Here is a 15,334-nt window from a genome sequence, read left to right on the forward strand (position 1 = left end):
ATGGTATGCGGATGAGAGAACATATCGATTTTTATAATTATATATCCTTTTAAGCTAGTTAATTTGCCAATGTTTTTAATTAATTATTCCACTGTGTTTAGGGAGAATTTTTTATTTATTTATTTTTTTTTGTTAATTTATAATGAAACGTTAAGAGAAAGAGAGATGTTTCTTTTTTTGTTCCATTTGATATCATTAATTAAATATTGATTTTCTTATATGAACGTTTTGAGAAGAAAAATGATGATATACAACTTAATAACATTGACGACTTTTATGATAACTGTCATAAATATAAATCAATAACAGATTTTGTTTACATCCAAAAAGGTATGCTCCCAGACGTGAAAATGAGACAAGCGAGTACAGACGTGTTTCTCACGAGTTCTTTCATTCTTATAATTTTCGCGCAACATTTATTTTAGCTTTGCTGTGATTCTTTTAAGACAAAGTGAACTATTTATGCTGATAGAAATGAGCGGTTCGAGTATTTGAATCTTTTGGATAAATCACAATTAAATGCAGGTAAAGTGCTTTATTCGTATCATATCATCGATCTTTCTCTTCTATTCTAATCATCATGTTCCATTACTATAAAAAATATTTTTAACAGCTTACAGACCTGAGGCCATAAACTCAAAGAAATTTTTTTCTCTAAATTAAATCTGAAAATTAAAACCGGAAATTAAACAAGGATTTTCAATTGGATGCAGTTCTTCAGGTAATCGTCTTGAAATTATATTTCAAATTGTATTGTAATATTTAATATTTAATATTTAATATTTAATATTGCCTTCAACCCTCGCGTCTTGATTGTGTTTACTATCAATCTTTGTCCTTCTTACATGTCTTTCTTATGTTTGTATATACGTACATTTATGTTACAGTTTCCACATATATTTTTGCGGAAGCGTCTCGAGCGACATGTTGACACTTGATTCATAGCGTAAAACATTAAATATCATAATTTTTTATAACATGGAGTTGGACGATTGCACGTACTGTGGCAGTGCAATCGATGTCGGTACTGGTTTTCAATGTATAGGTCCATGCAAAAAAGTTCAGCATTTTAAATGCAGAGACAGGAAAGATTATGATTCTCATCCAATTTATTTTAGCCCTCTTAACAAGGGCAGGTTCTGCTGTTCTTTATGCATCGATAATTTTGACTTGCGAGATTTCGCGAAACTGAGTTTTTCAGATGAAAAAAAATCTTTGAAGGATTTATACGACAGTATTTCGAACATAAAACCTATTATTAAACTACTGACTGACTTGCAAAATATAACTATTTTATGTACTTTAGGGATAGAACAATGGTCGAATAAGTCTTTAAAATTAATTAACTTTATAAAGAATATTAGTATTAAATTATCTTTCGATGCGCAATTGATTATAGCAGGTAAATATCTGTTGGTTTTGGAATCTTTCGAGATGAAAAAACATATGTTTAAAGAAGTTGAAGAGCTTATGCTCGAATTAAAGAAGGATTCAATCGATCTTGAAAAAACGTACTTGGATTTAAAGAATACTTTATTATCTCTTTCTGAAATATGTAGGAATGAAGTGACTAGTCAGAATCAAAACTCGTAAACTGAAATTTCACAATTAAAACAGAAACTCAATAATTGAATTTATGTATACAATGGTCTACGTAGAATGAAAAAGGCAATGAAATTGAGTTATCATCTCATCGAACAGTCTAACAATTTTCCTATTATATTTACAAGTAGCATTTTACATCCATTTTACAAAAGTTAATAATGTAATGATATTTAAATATGATCTGTCAATTTTGCAAAACTTGTCAAAATTTATCCCGGAAAATATGAGATTTTTAAGCATCATCATCGCTTTCTTTACATTTTTCTTGCGGTAAAAATTTATATCAGTGAAAAAACTAAAGAAGAAATACTTTTATTTTGTCAAAATTTCTATTTTTTTTTTTTAAATTCGGACAAATTTATAATAAAAAATTCTTTGATATCGCGACAATTAAAATTGACCGCTTGTAGATTTATAAACAATAACAATAACATTTTATACTAACTAGGTATTTAGTATAAAAATAATAATGTTATCTATGTCATTGTCTTTATATCTTTCTTTTCACCCATTAAAATACGTTACTATAAAAATTTATGTATTAGATCACAATTATGCGGTTCCAGTTTCTAATAATATATGTAATTCCAACATATTTAATTTTCGTAAAAAAGCAGACGGAGATCAATTATAAAATATGCAATAGAATTGCACAAAAGTATAAAATCTTATTTTAGGAATATCATGAATCACTGAATGTTATAATTAAGATAAGTTAAAAAAAAAGTATAATTAAGACAAGTAAGCAATGTTGTAATTAAAATAATGTAATTAAGCTACAAATTTTCTGTATACATTTTTTCCATAGCCACATCATATTGTTTCTATTATATATTTTTTTTTATTTTAATTCAAAATATTATTGCGTCAAAATCTCATTTAATACAGGAAGTGCGAAAAGATGTAGATAGAAAGAGCAGACTGCGATTTCGCGACAGCAACAGTTCACGAGGATAGACCGCAAGATATCCGAGTTTTTCCGGAATCGCCGACCAAACCCTTTTCCCTAAAAATTCCATTTGGATATAGATTTGTTGGCGTTGTTTAGCGAGATCTTGTTCCTTTGAAGAAGTTCCTTTGCTTCGTGTTTGCAAATTGGAGGATAAAATTCTCGGTTATTCTTGCAGCGATATTTCGTTGCTCGGGTCAATCATTTGCCTTATCAGCAGGATATAACACCCTCTGGTCGATGTCATTAGCGCCTTTGTGAACGAGCACATGCTTTAATCCACTCGATGGATATATCGTGTATTAAACTGTCAATATATTTGATATATATATACAGAGTGGACCGAAACGTTCCGGCTAAACTTTGAAATATTAGATATTAGTTATTTTTCATTTATGAAATATTGTCATATATTTTTTAATATCATGAATAAAGTCAGATTGCATAAAAATAATAGCCGAAGGTTGCCTGATTAAACATTAAATTTGATGGCGCAAGTTTTTTTTTCTCCCAATGAATGCTGTCTTCTATCAGGATTAGCGGTTCTCAATATCCTTTTATCAGGACGCGGCAAAAGAAAGCAAGAGGATGTAGAAGGAAAGCGAGATGTACACTTACGATTGAATGACATTCCTAGATTAATTATTTTCTCAATAAATCTGTGAGCTTATGAAACAGTCGTCAGTTGTTGATATGGAATATATCGGCGATTTTCCTATAACTCTTCGCTTTAATCATTGGAAAAACCTTCTTGGAAACCACTGGTCTCGATGTGGGATCAATCGAGTCTAGGAAATGGGGAGAATTTCGGAATCGATATGCGATATCACGTTTCGTTGTGTTACCGGAATGCCACAGGACCATCTGGATTTAACCCCATTTTCTATCTCTCTTTCGGTTTCTCTTGTAACTACCATGCAATATAAAATACTGAGCGTTTTCAGTGCGAGCAATTTCGCCTTCAACAAAATTGAAACTGTCGGATGTCATTGAAGTAACCGCGTGACATTATTTAATACACTGTAAACTCGCGAATGAAACGCATGTGCAATCAGATAAACTTGAAGATTCGAATCGATCTGTATCGCATATCGAGTATCATTAATTATTACCCATAAAATTAGATTTTACAAATAATTAAAGAAGTTCTTCTTCGATCAATTTACAAAGACTTGTTCGCATTTGTATAATAAAAAAGTTGAGATAAAACTTGATATTTAAATAAATAAATATTTCTTATGAATAATAATATTAAAATTATTCTTTATTAAATGGTTACCGCAGTGTAGAAAATTTTATAATCGATATATTTAATGCGCGCACGATGAGAAAAACGCGAGATAAACGTAAAAGGATTTAATATGTATTCTCAGGTGCTCGATCTTCCCGTTGATAGATTAACCTCGACGTACCCCGGGGTCAACATAGCCAATATAATCTCCTTTCGACTATAATAACTCGATGGCGTTCATAATAAAACGAAGTCTGTCAGATCATCGTGTGAATAGTACAGTGGCGGCTTGACAAGATTATAAATGGCATCCCTGTCACAGAGCTGACATTCTGACGAAGGCAGTTTTTGTTTTTTCAAATTTCATTTACAACGATATAAAGCTATCTTGATCTCTCGGTTTATCCTTACGATGCGCGCAGATAAAATTAAAACACATTTCACGAGAATCCAATTTTATGGAAAATTGATATTTTTGGCAAATATAATAGTTAATCTAACAATAAGTGTTTAAAAATTTTTCAAGATCATTTACATGTTCGATACTAACTTTTTATTTATTTGTCATTGTAAGAATAAATTCATATATTGTTTGAAATAATTTACCTTACACCTTGGTTCTGTGCTGTATATATATATAATCAACTTTGAAGAATTCTATTTTTATTCTAAATAAAATAACCTTGTTAGAACTTGAATTCTTAGAGTGAAAACATGAAGTTTGCTAATACTATAAGTAGATCTAAAGATATAAAACTAATTAAATTATGATAAAAAATACTTTATTATTTTATGTAAAAGTTTTAAGAAATATTATTAGATTCTCTGTTTATTTAAATCAAATTTACATCATCATTATAATTTTATCATTTTATACATAATACATCTTTGCAAGTCTCTTTAGTATTGGTAAACTCTAAATTTTTATTTCCAAGCGCTTCTTTTTCAAGAAACTTCAATTAAAAAATCTTGCTAAAAATTTAAGTTCAAAATTTTGTACTTTTATAATTTTAAAATTTTTGTGCATAATTTCAAATTATTCATCAATTTTATAGAGTTTAATCAATTTTAATTAGTTTATACGAAAAAAAGCTTAATATTATTAAATATTTCTAAAGAAACATAAAAAAATAGTAAACGAAATAATATAAACAGCTCGTGCGTTTATCTAATATATATATATACTTAGTTTATGTTACACGAAATAATGGTATATAATAAAATCTGCAAATGTACATATGTATATACTTGACTTTTCGCCTATTTGGTTCTTTGGAAGGTATTGCTTCAATGGTCCTAACGTATTCCGTCTGTTCACTGGAAATAAAACAACGGCGAGAAGTAGATGGATGGCGAGGACTGACCATGACCGATAACACGGGAACGGAGGAGATCCTTGAGGAAATTTCACGTTTAGCCGAGTAACTAAAGTAAAAAAAAAAAAAAACGTATCAAAAAAATTTATCAACCGTGACGGTGAATGGAGTCGAAAGTCGAGGAAACAGCGATAAATCAACGAAACGTTTCTCGTAATTGTTGTAGATCGTCGCACAAGGGAAGGAAGATCGAGGAAATGTATTTATAAATATTTCGTCTCTTCGCAAATATTCATGTAATAGTTTATAAATTTAATATTGCATAAAGTAATCGATTGCTTAAAAAATTCTTGCATTTTATATCGCAAAGTGAGGTTCTTTTTATGAAACACACACATAGAAATGTGACAAAGTCGTGCCGAGTGCGTTTAATATCCACGAAATTCATATCCAAAAGTCATCGAGGAGAAATAAATTTTAAAATAAATTTTAAATATAAATTTTAAATATAAATTTTAAATACATACATGAATTCGTGCAACGCCCCTCGCCGCGAGCGTAGCAGTCGCGTATACAGCAATTGCCATAAAACACTCGTATAAGAAACTATCGTATTCGCTCTTTTGAACGAGGAGGTCGTATGAAGGTTACTGGTGCACATAAGTCGTAAGGAAAAATCGTTATGCCAGACCGTCGTCGAAGCAGCAGCGCAGCAAGGTCCGCGTTAGCCGCGATGTGACTCGAAAATAAATGTGCATGAAACAATGCGGGTGTTATTTGTGTAAAATTTTATATCCGCGATAATAAAATGATGGAAACAAAAGCGCCCCCAAGAGAAATAATGCCAATTTTGTAAGCGTTAACTCGAAGCCATCCGAAATAACCCGGAATCTCTATCCTCTCGATGTTTATAGATATTAAAGTAATATTTTCGCCTTGTTTAAATTAGCGGCCTGGTTATTTTTGCGTTATCGATTGTATCGCGTCCTTTTTTTCGACGTCAGAGTCAAGAAGCTAACATTATTCTTGCATTATCGTGCGCGGAGAAGGACGGTAATATTATCAGAGATGATAAAGAAGAATTTTTAAAAGACTTGAAGTTTAAAATTTTCGAACAAAAAGACTACGATAAAAGTTGCGGATGATTTTAATTTTCGTGTAATTTTATGCGTCAATCAAACTAGCGAATTATGCGAAATTCGTCATTATGTCAATAAAACGCAGGAAGGTGGGGGGGAGGGCGAGGAGAGGGGGTAGCGTGAAAAGGCACTCATAATTCAATTCAAAGTCAACAGCAGAGTAAAATATGTCACGCGACAAGTTCGTAATTGACCCGTATTAAATTTTATCGACATTCCATGCTTTCGCTGCAATTTCGCTGCGGTACTTTGGAAACCATACTCGTGATAATGAAACTTGTTGAAAGGTAGTATCATTATACGGAAAATACGTCCGGTTCAACGTAATTAGTGAAATTAAATTTAATTACGTAGATGTACGTATAATATATACAAGGATGTCCCATAATAATTGTGCTGATGAAATTTAAAAATAGATAAAAGATTTTACTACATTTTAATACATGAAAGAAATGAGAGAAATCAGGAATCAAATTTTTTCATATACAGGGTCACGTAAAGTCTCGTCCAATTTGTCCCCATATTTAATTCCGGTATAATGGATTTGAATAAGGAGTACGAACTAACTACTTCTCACTTTTTTACTTTGCTTGGAAGTTTTGCGCCACCTCGTATACCGCGCTAATGCCTTCGCGAAAGCTGCAGGTGCGATCGTTTCCCGGCGCGCATCCGCAAACGTCGTCATGGTGAATGCATTAGACGCCGTTTTGCCGCGCGAAAAGCGGCATTTGCATCGAGAATTCGCATCGGGATTCTGCGTATGGGAAGACATTCGTCATCGCCGTTGGCAAAACGAAGAGGCCTTGCGATAACGAGATCGCGAATGTGATGCATGCGATCTAAAGCCACCGGCGCTTTATAAAGTCAAGACGCGTCTGCGCTTCGCAAAAGCGATACGCAATTTCAAAAATTCGACGATGTCAACGAGACGAGGATTATTTGTTTGCTAAATTTTCGTGGACATCTTGATCTTGAATAATAAGGAATAAAGTGTCACGCGCGATATTATCAGCAAAACTGATATATTATCAAGAAGATTGCGAAATTTCTACACGACGAAACAGACCGATGTAGGACGCGATCCACTTTCGCCAATAAAAGTCCTTTACCAATGGAAGTAGAAACGATGTTTGAAATAAGGTTTATGTAGACAGATAAGAGAGGAGCATTTTTTATCCATTTTTTATCCGCATTTCGCTTGTCGAGATAAAGCTGCCAGTGTGATTGACGTAAAAACAAAATGGATTGCAAATAAAAAAAGTAATGAAGTATTCAATCTAAATTAATATAATTTAAAGTTAATATAACTATATTATATTTTGACAATCGTGTACCTTTAATATGACATTAACTATACATATGTCCACATGTTATCTCTCTACATATTTTTTATATAATGAATCTCTTTCTTATATTTTATATAAGTAATATTTTATGTTTCAAAAATATATTTTTTTTATTTGAATTTTTTTACAATTTTTAAAATATATAATGCATTCAATTTTCTTAAGAGAAAGATGGCGATATTATTTTTATGTAATAAATCTCTTTCTTATATTTTATATAAGTAATATATTATGTTTCAAAAATATATTTTTTTTATTTGAATTTTTCTTTAACTTTTAAAATATATGATGCATTCAATTTTCTTAAGAGAAAAATGGCGATATTATTTTCAATTCCTCTTTTCAATATTTTTTCGAGATATGTAGTAAACATTTTTATGTGAAACATGCTCTATTGTTATTGTTTACAATCTTAGAAAAATAAAATTTTACTTTTTACAGGGAAAAAAAAAATACAAGCTGACATACTTCAAATTGTTTGCTCGGCGAAACAAAAGGTTTTGCACGCCTGAGTTGTTTCATTGCTTCCGCGAGTAAGAAATGTGAGTTCTCGCGAGAGGATCAATTCAAGGCGCAAAAGGTTCTTGCTTTCTCGGGTCGCATTTGCCGGATTACAGTTGCCGTTCGAGATTCATTTTATTTGCCGTCTCGTTCGCGTTCGCGTTCCGACCATCAACTCGCTTCTCGAATGAAAATCTCCTTTGGATAGGTAATCCGCTTTGTTGACCAGCAAGAGGTGAATTTTTGGTTCGCGTTAAGTCGATGGAAAGCCATAAGTTTGTAAACGCAACGCTTTTTGCGATAAGCTTCATTTACGATTCTGCGATATCGCGGGTTCTCCGAATTTTTGTTCTCACACGAACGATTTGAAAATCGAAAAATTCTCACCCAAGATATTATCACGATCAGACAGATTCAACGTTGTAATTATATTTATAGATTGGCAGCTGGAAACTTGTATATAATCGCTTATAATAAAAACTCTTAACTAGTTCTATAGAGGAATTTTCCCGATAAATGAGAAAGAGCGCACACACGCACATTAAAGCGATCTATCGCGAAGTATAAAGTAGCGCGAACGAGAGAATTTATTTGACGCAACACGCGAGATGCGCTGCAAAAATAGCGAAACGAGTTCTCGAAGTTCCTGCAACTGTCGAACTTGTATAACTTGAATGCTCTTTTGTGTAAGTTTGACGAATGCTGTTCGCGTGTAACGCGCTTTCCTCGCGCCCGTCATTCCTTTCATCGAAAAATCACGCGCGCGTCACAGCGCAGCGTTTGTTATCCGCGTTCGATGGCCGAGAGAGAGAGAGAGAGAGAGAGTATCGAGGGCGAAAAACTGAAAAGTACGGAACAGGTTTGACATCGTCGTTTGCGCACTGAAAACTCGCCAGAGTCATTTCCTTTTATTTTTTTTGACAAGCATCGAGAAAATAATTCTCGGACTTTTGCGTTGCTCGACAAGCGTCGATCTCCATCATGAAAAATCAAATAAGCGATATGATTTAACTTACTATCCCAATTTCAAATTTATTCTTTTTAGCAGAAAGTTGGCAGGAAAGGAGAATTTGATTTAATTTTATACATAAAATGATTTTAATATTGAAATACAATATTAAATTTATTTAATTTGACATTAATTATTTAAAGAAAAGCCAAACTTGGTGTACAAGAATAAAATATGTTAATTGATTATGTAAAACAATGTCCAAATTATTAATGTTTAAAAAATAAGTCTTGTACGTAATAAATTTTTTGTATTAACAATTATTTTATAAAAAAAGATATTGCAAAGTTTCTGAAAAATTTACGTCATAGCGTATAATCATTATGTTGCACATTATTACGTATTTACACATGTGATAACGATATTGATATTTTTTATAATCGCCATTAAACGAAGATTATTATATCAATATTGTGTAATATTGCTGTCTTTCATATTTTCCGGTTGATCGACGACGTATTATACGTACTAATCTCTTCGCACTTTTCTGCCGACGTTATTACATGCTTGATGGAGATTGGCAGAAACTGCGAAAGTCTCTTAAAATTACCTACCTCCGCAAGATATTTCCGCTGTGCGCACTAACCCCATTTTAAGATCTCCTTCTTCATAGCCTGTGACACTCTTCAACTTTAACGATTTCACGATCATAGTTTCGGAATAAAACTGTATATATACTTTCATAAATTTATACGAGGGGAAGGAAGAATTGCTCGCATTTCGATTTGCAAAACTCAATCGCGCACTTTCATGTACAAAAATTTGGAGGATAAAGAATATAGCACTTAACTCGTGGAAATATTTTTCCAATCGTATATACGCAGTCATATATCTAATGGATCCAGGACTGATCAACTAGCAGCGTTAGACGCTGAGCAAAAACGAATGACAGAATCAGCTGATTACGCGAAAGACGATTACCGCGAGATTAGCATAACTGTGGCAAACCGCTGATACTTTCGTCGTCACTAACGAGCTTTTTCCTCTTTTTTTCTCTTTTCCCTTTTTGACTGTTACTCCACAAATTTTTCTGACCGCCAAGAAAAGGGAAAAATATCATCTCATCGTGCACCTTCCTCCTTCCACTTTCATTAAAAAGTTACATTCGTTTAATGTTTCCACAATTCTGAACAGTCTTATATTTTTCTTTTTATTTTCACTAGAATCTTATGTAGGATTCTAATCTTATCTAGCTTTATAATATTAAAGTGATATCGGGTTTATACGCATAGAATAATACATAAAAATTGTAGAAAAAAATTAATTTATGCAAAAATGTCTGTTTAAAAAGAAGTCTTTTAATTTTTGCCGTTATTAATTTTTTTATTATTAATAATTTATAAGAAAAATATTTTCCACTTGAATGATGTATGAATCATGCGCAAAAGTTATGTTGTATAAAAAACAATTATTAATAAACAAGATTATAGAAGTAGCATTTAATTGAAATGTATTAAATTGTAAATTAATAATATTAATAAATTTACGTACACATACGATACACATATGCCATTGTTAACTTGCCCAATCAGCCGATTAGCGACTGCTTGCAATATAAGAATAAAAATAATCAAGAACACAATTTTTAAAAAAATTCTCCAAGTTTCAATAAAATTCCATAAAAATTCCATGAGAATTTTTTTTTACCAGTTTTTTTTCCAGGAAGTAAATATCTTGTATTAGTTATAATATTTTTTTTCTTTTTACAATACAAAGCCTTTTATCAAGAAATTTTGATCTGTATTTTTTATTAATTTTTCCATATATCATTTTTTTTTTATATAATCCCTTATTTTCTTTTGCCATAATAATCAATAATAAATCACTCAATAGGTAACATTATAAAAATTTACTGTTTTACATAAGATGATAAAGAAATATACAAATTTGACACATATCTTTCCTTTGTAAATTTTAAATGTTCCAGTTAAAAGATCTTTGGTTGCTTCTTTAGTTCCAATAATCCCAATGCTTGAGCTCGTCTAAAATTTGTATCAAAAATGGATTGCCTCCTAAACGTTCAATCTCAGCTCTCGCTTGCATGTCCAACTTTTTAAGTACATTTCTCGTGTATTTGAAAGAGCCAAATTTCTCTAACAATTTAATGCAACAACGTTTCGTTTCGATATCTCTGGTTTGTTGTTTCAGAATATCTTTATCATTTATTAAGGAAATCTATATCTAATAAAATTTTATAAATTATAAAGTTTCTGAAAATGTCTTTAGTGAGTGAATGATGTGTGGGATCGTTTACATTTCTTTAATAAATAAAATTATATATTAATTAACAAAAATATTAGTGTATTAAATGAAAAAAAAAATATTATAAAAAAGTATAGTATAAAGGATACTTATTATTTCGCTATGATCAGGATTCGTTGTAATCGCATGAACAATGGGAAAGCTGAATTTTCCTTCACTCAAATCATCGCAATAAGTCTTATTTTCGGTATACTGCAATAAAACATTAACTTTATTCTTTTTAGTTTATTTATGTATAATGTCGCAGATATATTATTACTCACCTTATCGGCTTTCAAATTGCCATAATCATCACGTATTTGAAAGTATAAACCCAAAGTAGCTACTAGTAATGATAAGTCTTCTTCGTAAGTTGAAAACAATTTCATTAATTTTACTATCAAGTTAAAGACACCACCCATCTCTGCAAAGTTAATTGATATTTTGATTAATATATTTTTTGTTTTTTAATTTTGCAAATAAATAATTTTTTTTATAATTTCAAAATTTCATTTACTTTTTATTGCTATAATCTTGTAGTCTGCCTCGCTTGGACAGATGCAATTATCCCGCCAAAAAATCTCCATTCCTTGACCTCTATGAAGTTCCAACATTTGTTCCGCATACACTTTTATTGCCTGAAAAAAAAAACGCAGTTAGCGCAATAATACAGCGCAATTTATATTTTATCTAACAAGCAAATGTGAAGCTAATTTTTTATAATCTTAATGAGTTTTAATGAGCTTTAAGTTGTATATATTAAAATATCATAAAGCATTTTCAAAGATACATAAAATATGTATTTTTAAAGACATAAAACGTGTATTTTTTAAACGTTTTTTTCTTTAATTTTCAAGTCTTAGCAATAACTCTTATTTTCCTTATATTATAACAAAAAATTAATTAAATTTTTTTTTGTTTATTTAAGTATGTATGATATCATGGATATTATTCAAGGAGTGCAGTTGAATTTTGTATCTTTTAAAAATGTTATTTGAGCACTGAAGAGAAAAGAGAATAAGAGTTGTCTTATTTCCAATTTTTTTTTTTTTTTTGTAAGTATAATGTGATTAGAATATGCTTACTGTAGGATGCAAATTAATAACTTTTTCCATGGCGACAAATAAGGCATAAGTTGCAGCGTTTAATGATCTAGAAATTCCATAAACAGAATGAGCGACAGGAGCACCTCTTCGTAAAATAGAATTATCTTCAATATCATCAATCCTATAAAAAATAAATAAATTATAATCTTACGAAAATATGTAGAGAATTGCTTTTTCAATTAATATAAATTCAATTTTATACATGTAATATAAAAATAATAACATGGAAATAAATGTAATGTGAAAACATAAGAATTACATACTGAAACAAGATACAGTCGTATCAATGTTATTTTGATAATAACAGCAATATACTCAGTGTAAGAATTAAGTGGAAAAACTGACAGATAAAAGCCAAGGTATCGGAGGTATCGAACTTACTATTGTTAAATTTTATTAAATAATGTGCATTAAAAATATACGTTTTGAACCATTTTTTGGCCCATCTTTGGTATGGATATAAAGATTAAATTGGAATTTTAAAACTTGACATATATAACATTTGCAGTGAAATTTCAAATTGCTCTTATCTGTCACTTTTCCTATTTAAATATTATTTTAGCTTTATGCCTTAGAATTTTTTGGCTTTTGACAATAACTGTTATAATTTATTATTAATAAATTAATATTTCAATAATTAATATTAATATTAATATTTATTATTAATTTATTATTTAATTATTTATTTACTTGATAATAACCTCCTTCATTCAGCAATATAGAAAAAAATGGTACAAAACTTTTCGATTTAGTTTGACTCAATCTACGCCCACCTTTCGGTTGTTTATTTATCTTGTCGAATATTCTGTACATGTACATATTACGAGAATTAAAAAAAAGTGTGCAACTATATTTGCACACAAATTGAAAAATATACAAAGTACATAAAAGATCATATTATACTAATATTATCACTAATATAGAAAAATGCAAACTTACAAAAGGCATGAGTTGTAGATCATGACTATTATTTCGTCGATTGCTTGTATTTTATCGGACGATATTTTTAGCCAATAATTAAAAGCCTGGGCTAATTTCTGATTTATTAGCTTTCCGGGAAGTTGAATAATATATTTAATCGGTTCCAACAATTTCTATGAGAAATCATGTAACTTTTTAATCTTTGATTAATTTACCAAAATTTGTCTACTCATTGCAAATAAATCAAAGACATAAAGGAAAGAAAAAAAAAGATTCAATAAAAAGATTAACCTCATCATCCTGCCTGTCACCACTCAGAGAATGATAAAACGGATTAATCTCATCTGTCGTCGTCATATTTCCGATTCGCAGCGATTTCTTTCTCAAAAATCGTAAGATTTCAAAGAGAATAATATCTCGTATACACAATCTTCCAATCAGTTAGAGACACAGATCTCTATCAGACTTCACAGACTTCTATCAGACCATAAATAGTATAATATAATATAGTTTTCAATACATTTAATATAGTTAATTAGTTTTCTGCAAGTTGTTCAGATCATGAAATACTCCTCTGTCTGAGCATCACAAATTTCACGTGCATAGTGAAATCGCAGTGAATGTCTATTGGCTTTCCGGCTACGTAAAGTTTTAATTTTATCTCACCTGAAAAGCACGCTATCTCTGTTTAATATTCGACTATCCCCACTCCTTAATACTCGATCTAGATATTATTATTTACTATCAGAACTGTCTATTATATTAATATGTATCAAATGCACATATATTTACTGTCCATTTATCAGACATATATATTTCTATTTTAGATCTCCTGTCAAAGTACTGTCAAAAGTGTCTTATAGTCGAGCTTATGGTTCTCCAGTATCTTAACTCCTTGACATACAAATAAAATGCGCGTCGACGCGTCCGAAGAATATCATTTAATTTTGCTCAACTGGACACTCATGTATAAGCTTAGGAACAGACATCGACACACGACTGAAACAGTTAAAGAATCTAACAATATACTGCGCGGTGAGACTTCGCCGAAGACAGTTTTTGACGTCTCGGAGACGTCAAAGTCAGACGTCAAAAAATCTACAATGGCACATAAAATGAATGATGTCTCTCAGACGTCAAGTTGTATGTCAAGGGATTAATTAATAGCTCTGTGAATATCGATATCATAGAGGAGCCTTGATACTATAAAAAGAAAAGTAATGATAATAAAAAAAAAAAAAATACAAAGACAAAAAATATTAATGTATACTACTTTATTTCATCATTCTTGAATACGTATATTATCGCGAGTCAATTTTATAAAAATTCGAAGATTTTAAAATATGAATACTGCTCTCTCCGAACTTCATGATAACTTTAATAATAATTGAAGATTCTTTGATCCTTCGACCCTTTTCTCTGCAAAAATAATTTTGCAAAAAAAATTCGCAAAAAATCCGAAAAGCTATTGAATCGATTAACTATCGCTACGTCAGCATACTCGATCGCTTAATTAACGGGATTGATAAAGAATATAATTCGCCGTAACGGGACGGAAGAGAGTCGAGATAGGCAGCTCGAAAAACAACACAGAAATGTAATAAAATAATAATATATTAACAGATAAACAAAAAAGAAAATAAACATGTAAAGATCAGATATAAGTTTCAAGAGATCGATCGGATCTCTTGAAACTTATGTCTGATCTTCACATCTTTATTTTCTTTTTTGTTTTGTTTGTTGGTCTCAACGTATTATCGTGAGCGCAAAAATGTCAAGGTATACTTTAGGCGCGAGCAAAGACCAATTATACGATTTTAACGAATTTCCCAACTCACGAGACTTATTCGAGCCTCAGTAGCGACAAATATATAGATATATTTGTCGCTACTGAGGCTCGAATAAGTCTTGTGAGTTGGGAAATTCGTTTTATCTAATTTTATAGCGATATTATATAGCGATAAATTTAT

At 30.7% G+C, this 15,334-nt stretch overlaps 1 protein-coding gene and 1 long non-coding RNA gene across 3 annotated transcripts; one reads left to right on the top strand and one right to left on the bottom strand.

The window, feature by feature from the left end:
- Positions 1-354: 354 nt before the first annotated feature.
- On the top strand, positions 355-2,992 carry LOC126857656 (uncharacterized). The gene is made up of 3 exons (XR_007688532.1): positions 355-525; positions 614-721; positions 888-2,992. It is a non-coding gene; the product is annotated as an uncharacterized LOC126857656 (long non-coding RNA).
- Positions 2,993-10,452: 7,460 nt separating this feature from the next.
- LOC126857585 (terpene synthase-like) lies at positions 10,453-14,375 on the bottom strand. Of its 2 annotated transcripts, XM_050607202.1 has the most exons (8): positions 14,031-14,375; positions 13,656-13,841; positions 13,383-13,537; positions 12,423-12,564; positions 11,855-11,975; positions 11,622-11,761; positions 11,448-11,550; positions 10,453-11,249 (listed from the first exon to the last, which is right to left on the bottom strand). In XM_050607202.1, the coding sequence occupies exons 2-8, from the start codon at positions 13,719-13,721 to the stop codon at positions 11,047-11,049; spliced, it is 930 nt and encodes a 309-aa protein (XP_050463159.1). In that variant the 5' UTR covers positions 13,722-13,841; positions 14,031-14,375; the 3' UTR covers positions 10,453-11,046. The 2 variants fall into 2 exon arrangements, with proteins under 2 accessions (XP_050463159.1, XP_050463149.1); XM_050607192.1 differs by lacking the exon at positions 14,031-14,375 and having other exon boundaries at positions 13,656-14,013.
- Positions 14,376-15,334: the final 959 nt, after the last annotated feature.

Source organism: Cataglyphis hispanica, chromosome 2, assembly GCF_021464435.1.
Source record: "Cataglyphis hispanica isolate Lineage 1 chromosome 2, ULB_Chis1_1.0, whole genome shotgun sequence".
Lineage (NCBI taxonomy): Eukaryota > Metazoa > Arthropoda > Insecta > Hymenoptera > Formicidae > Cataglyphis > Cataglyphis hispanica.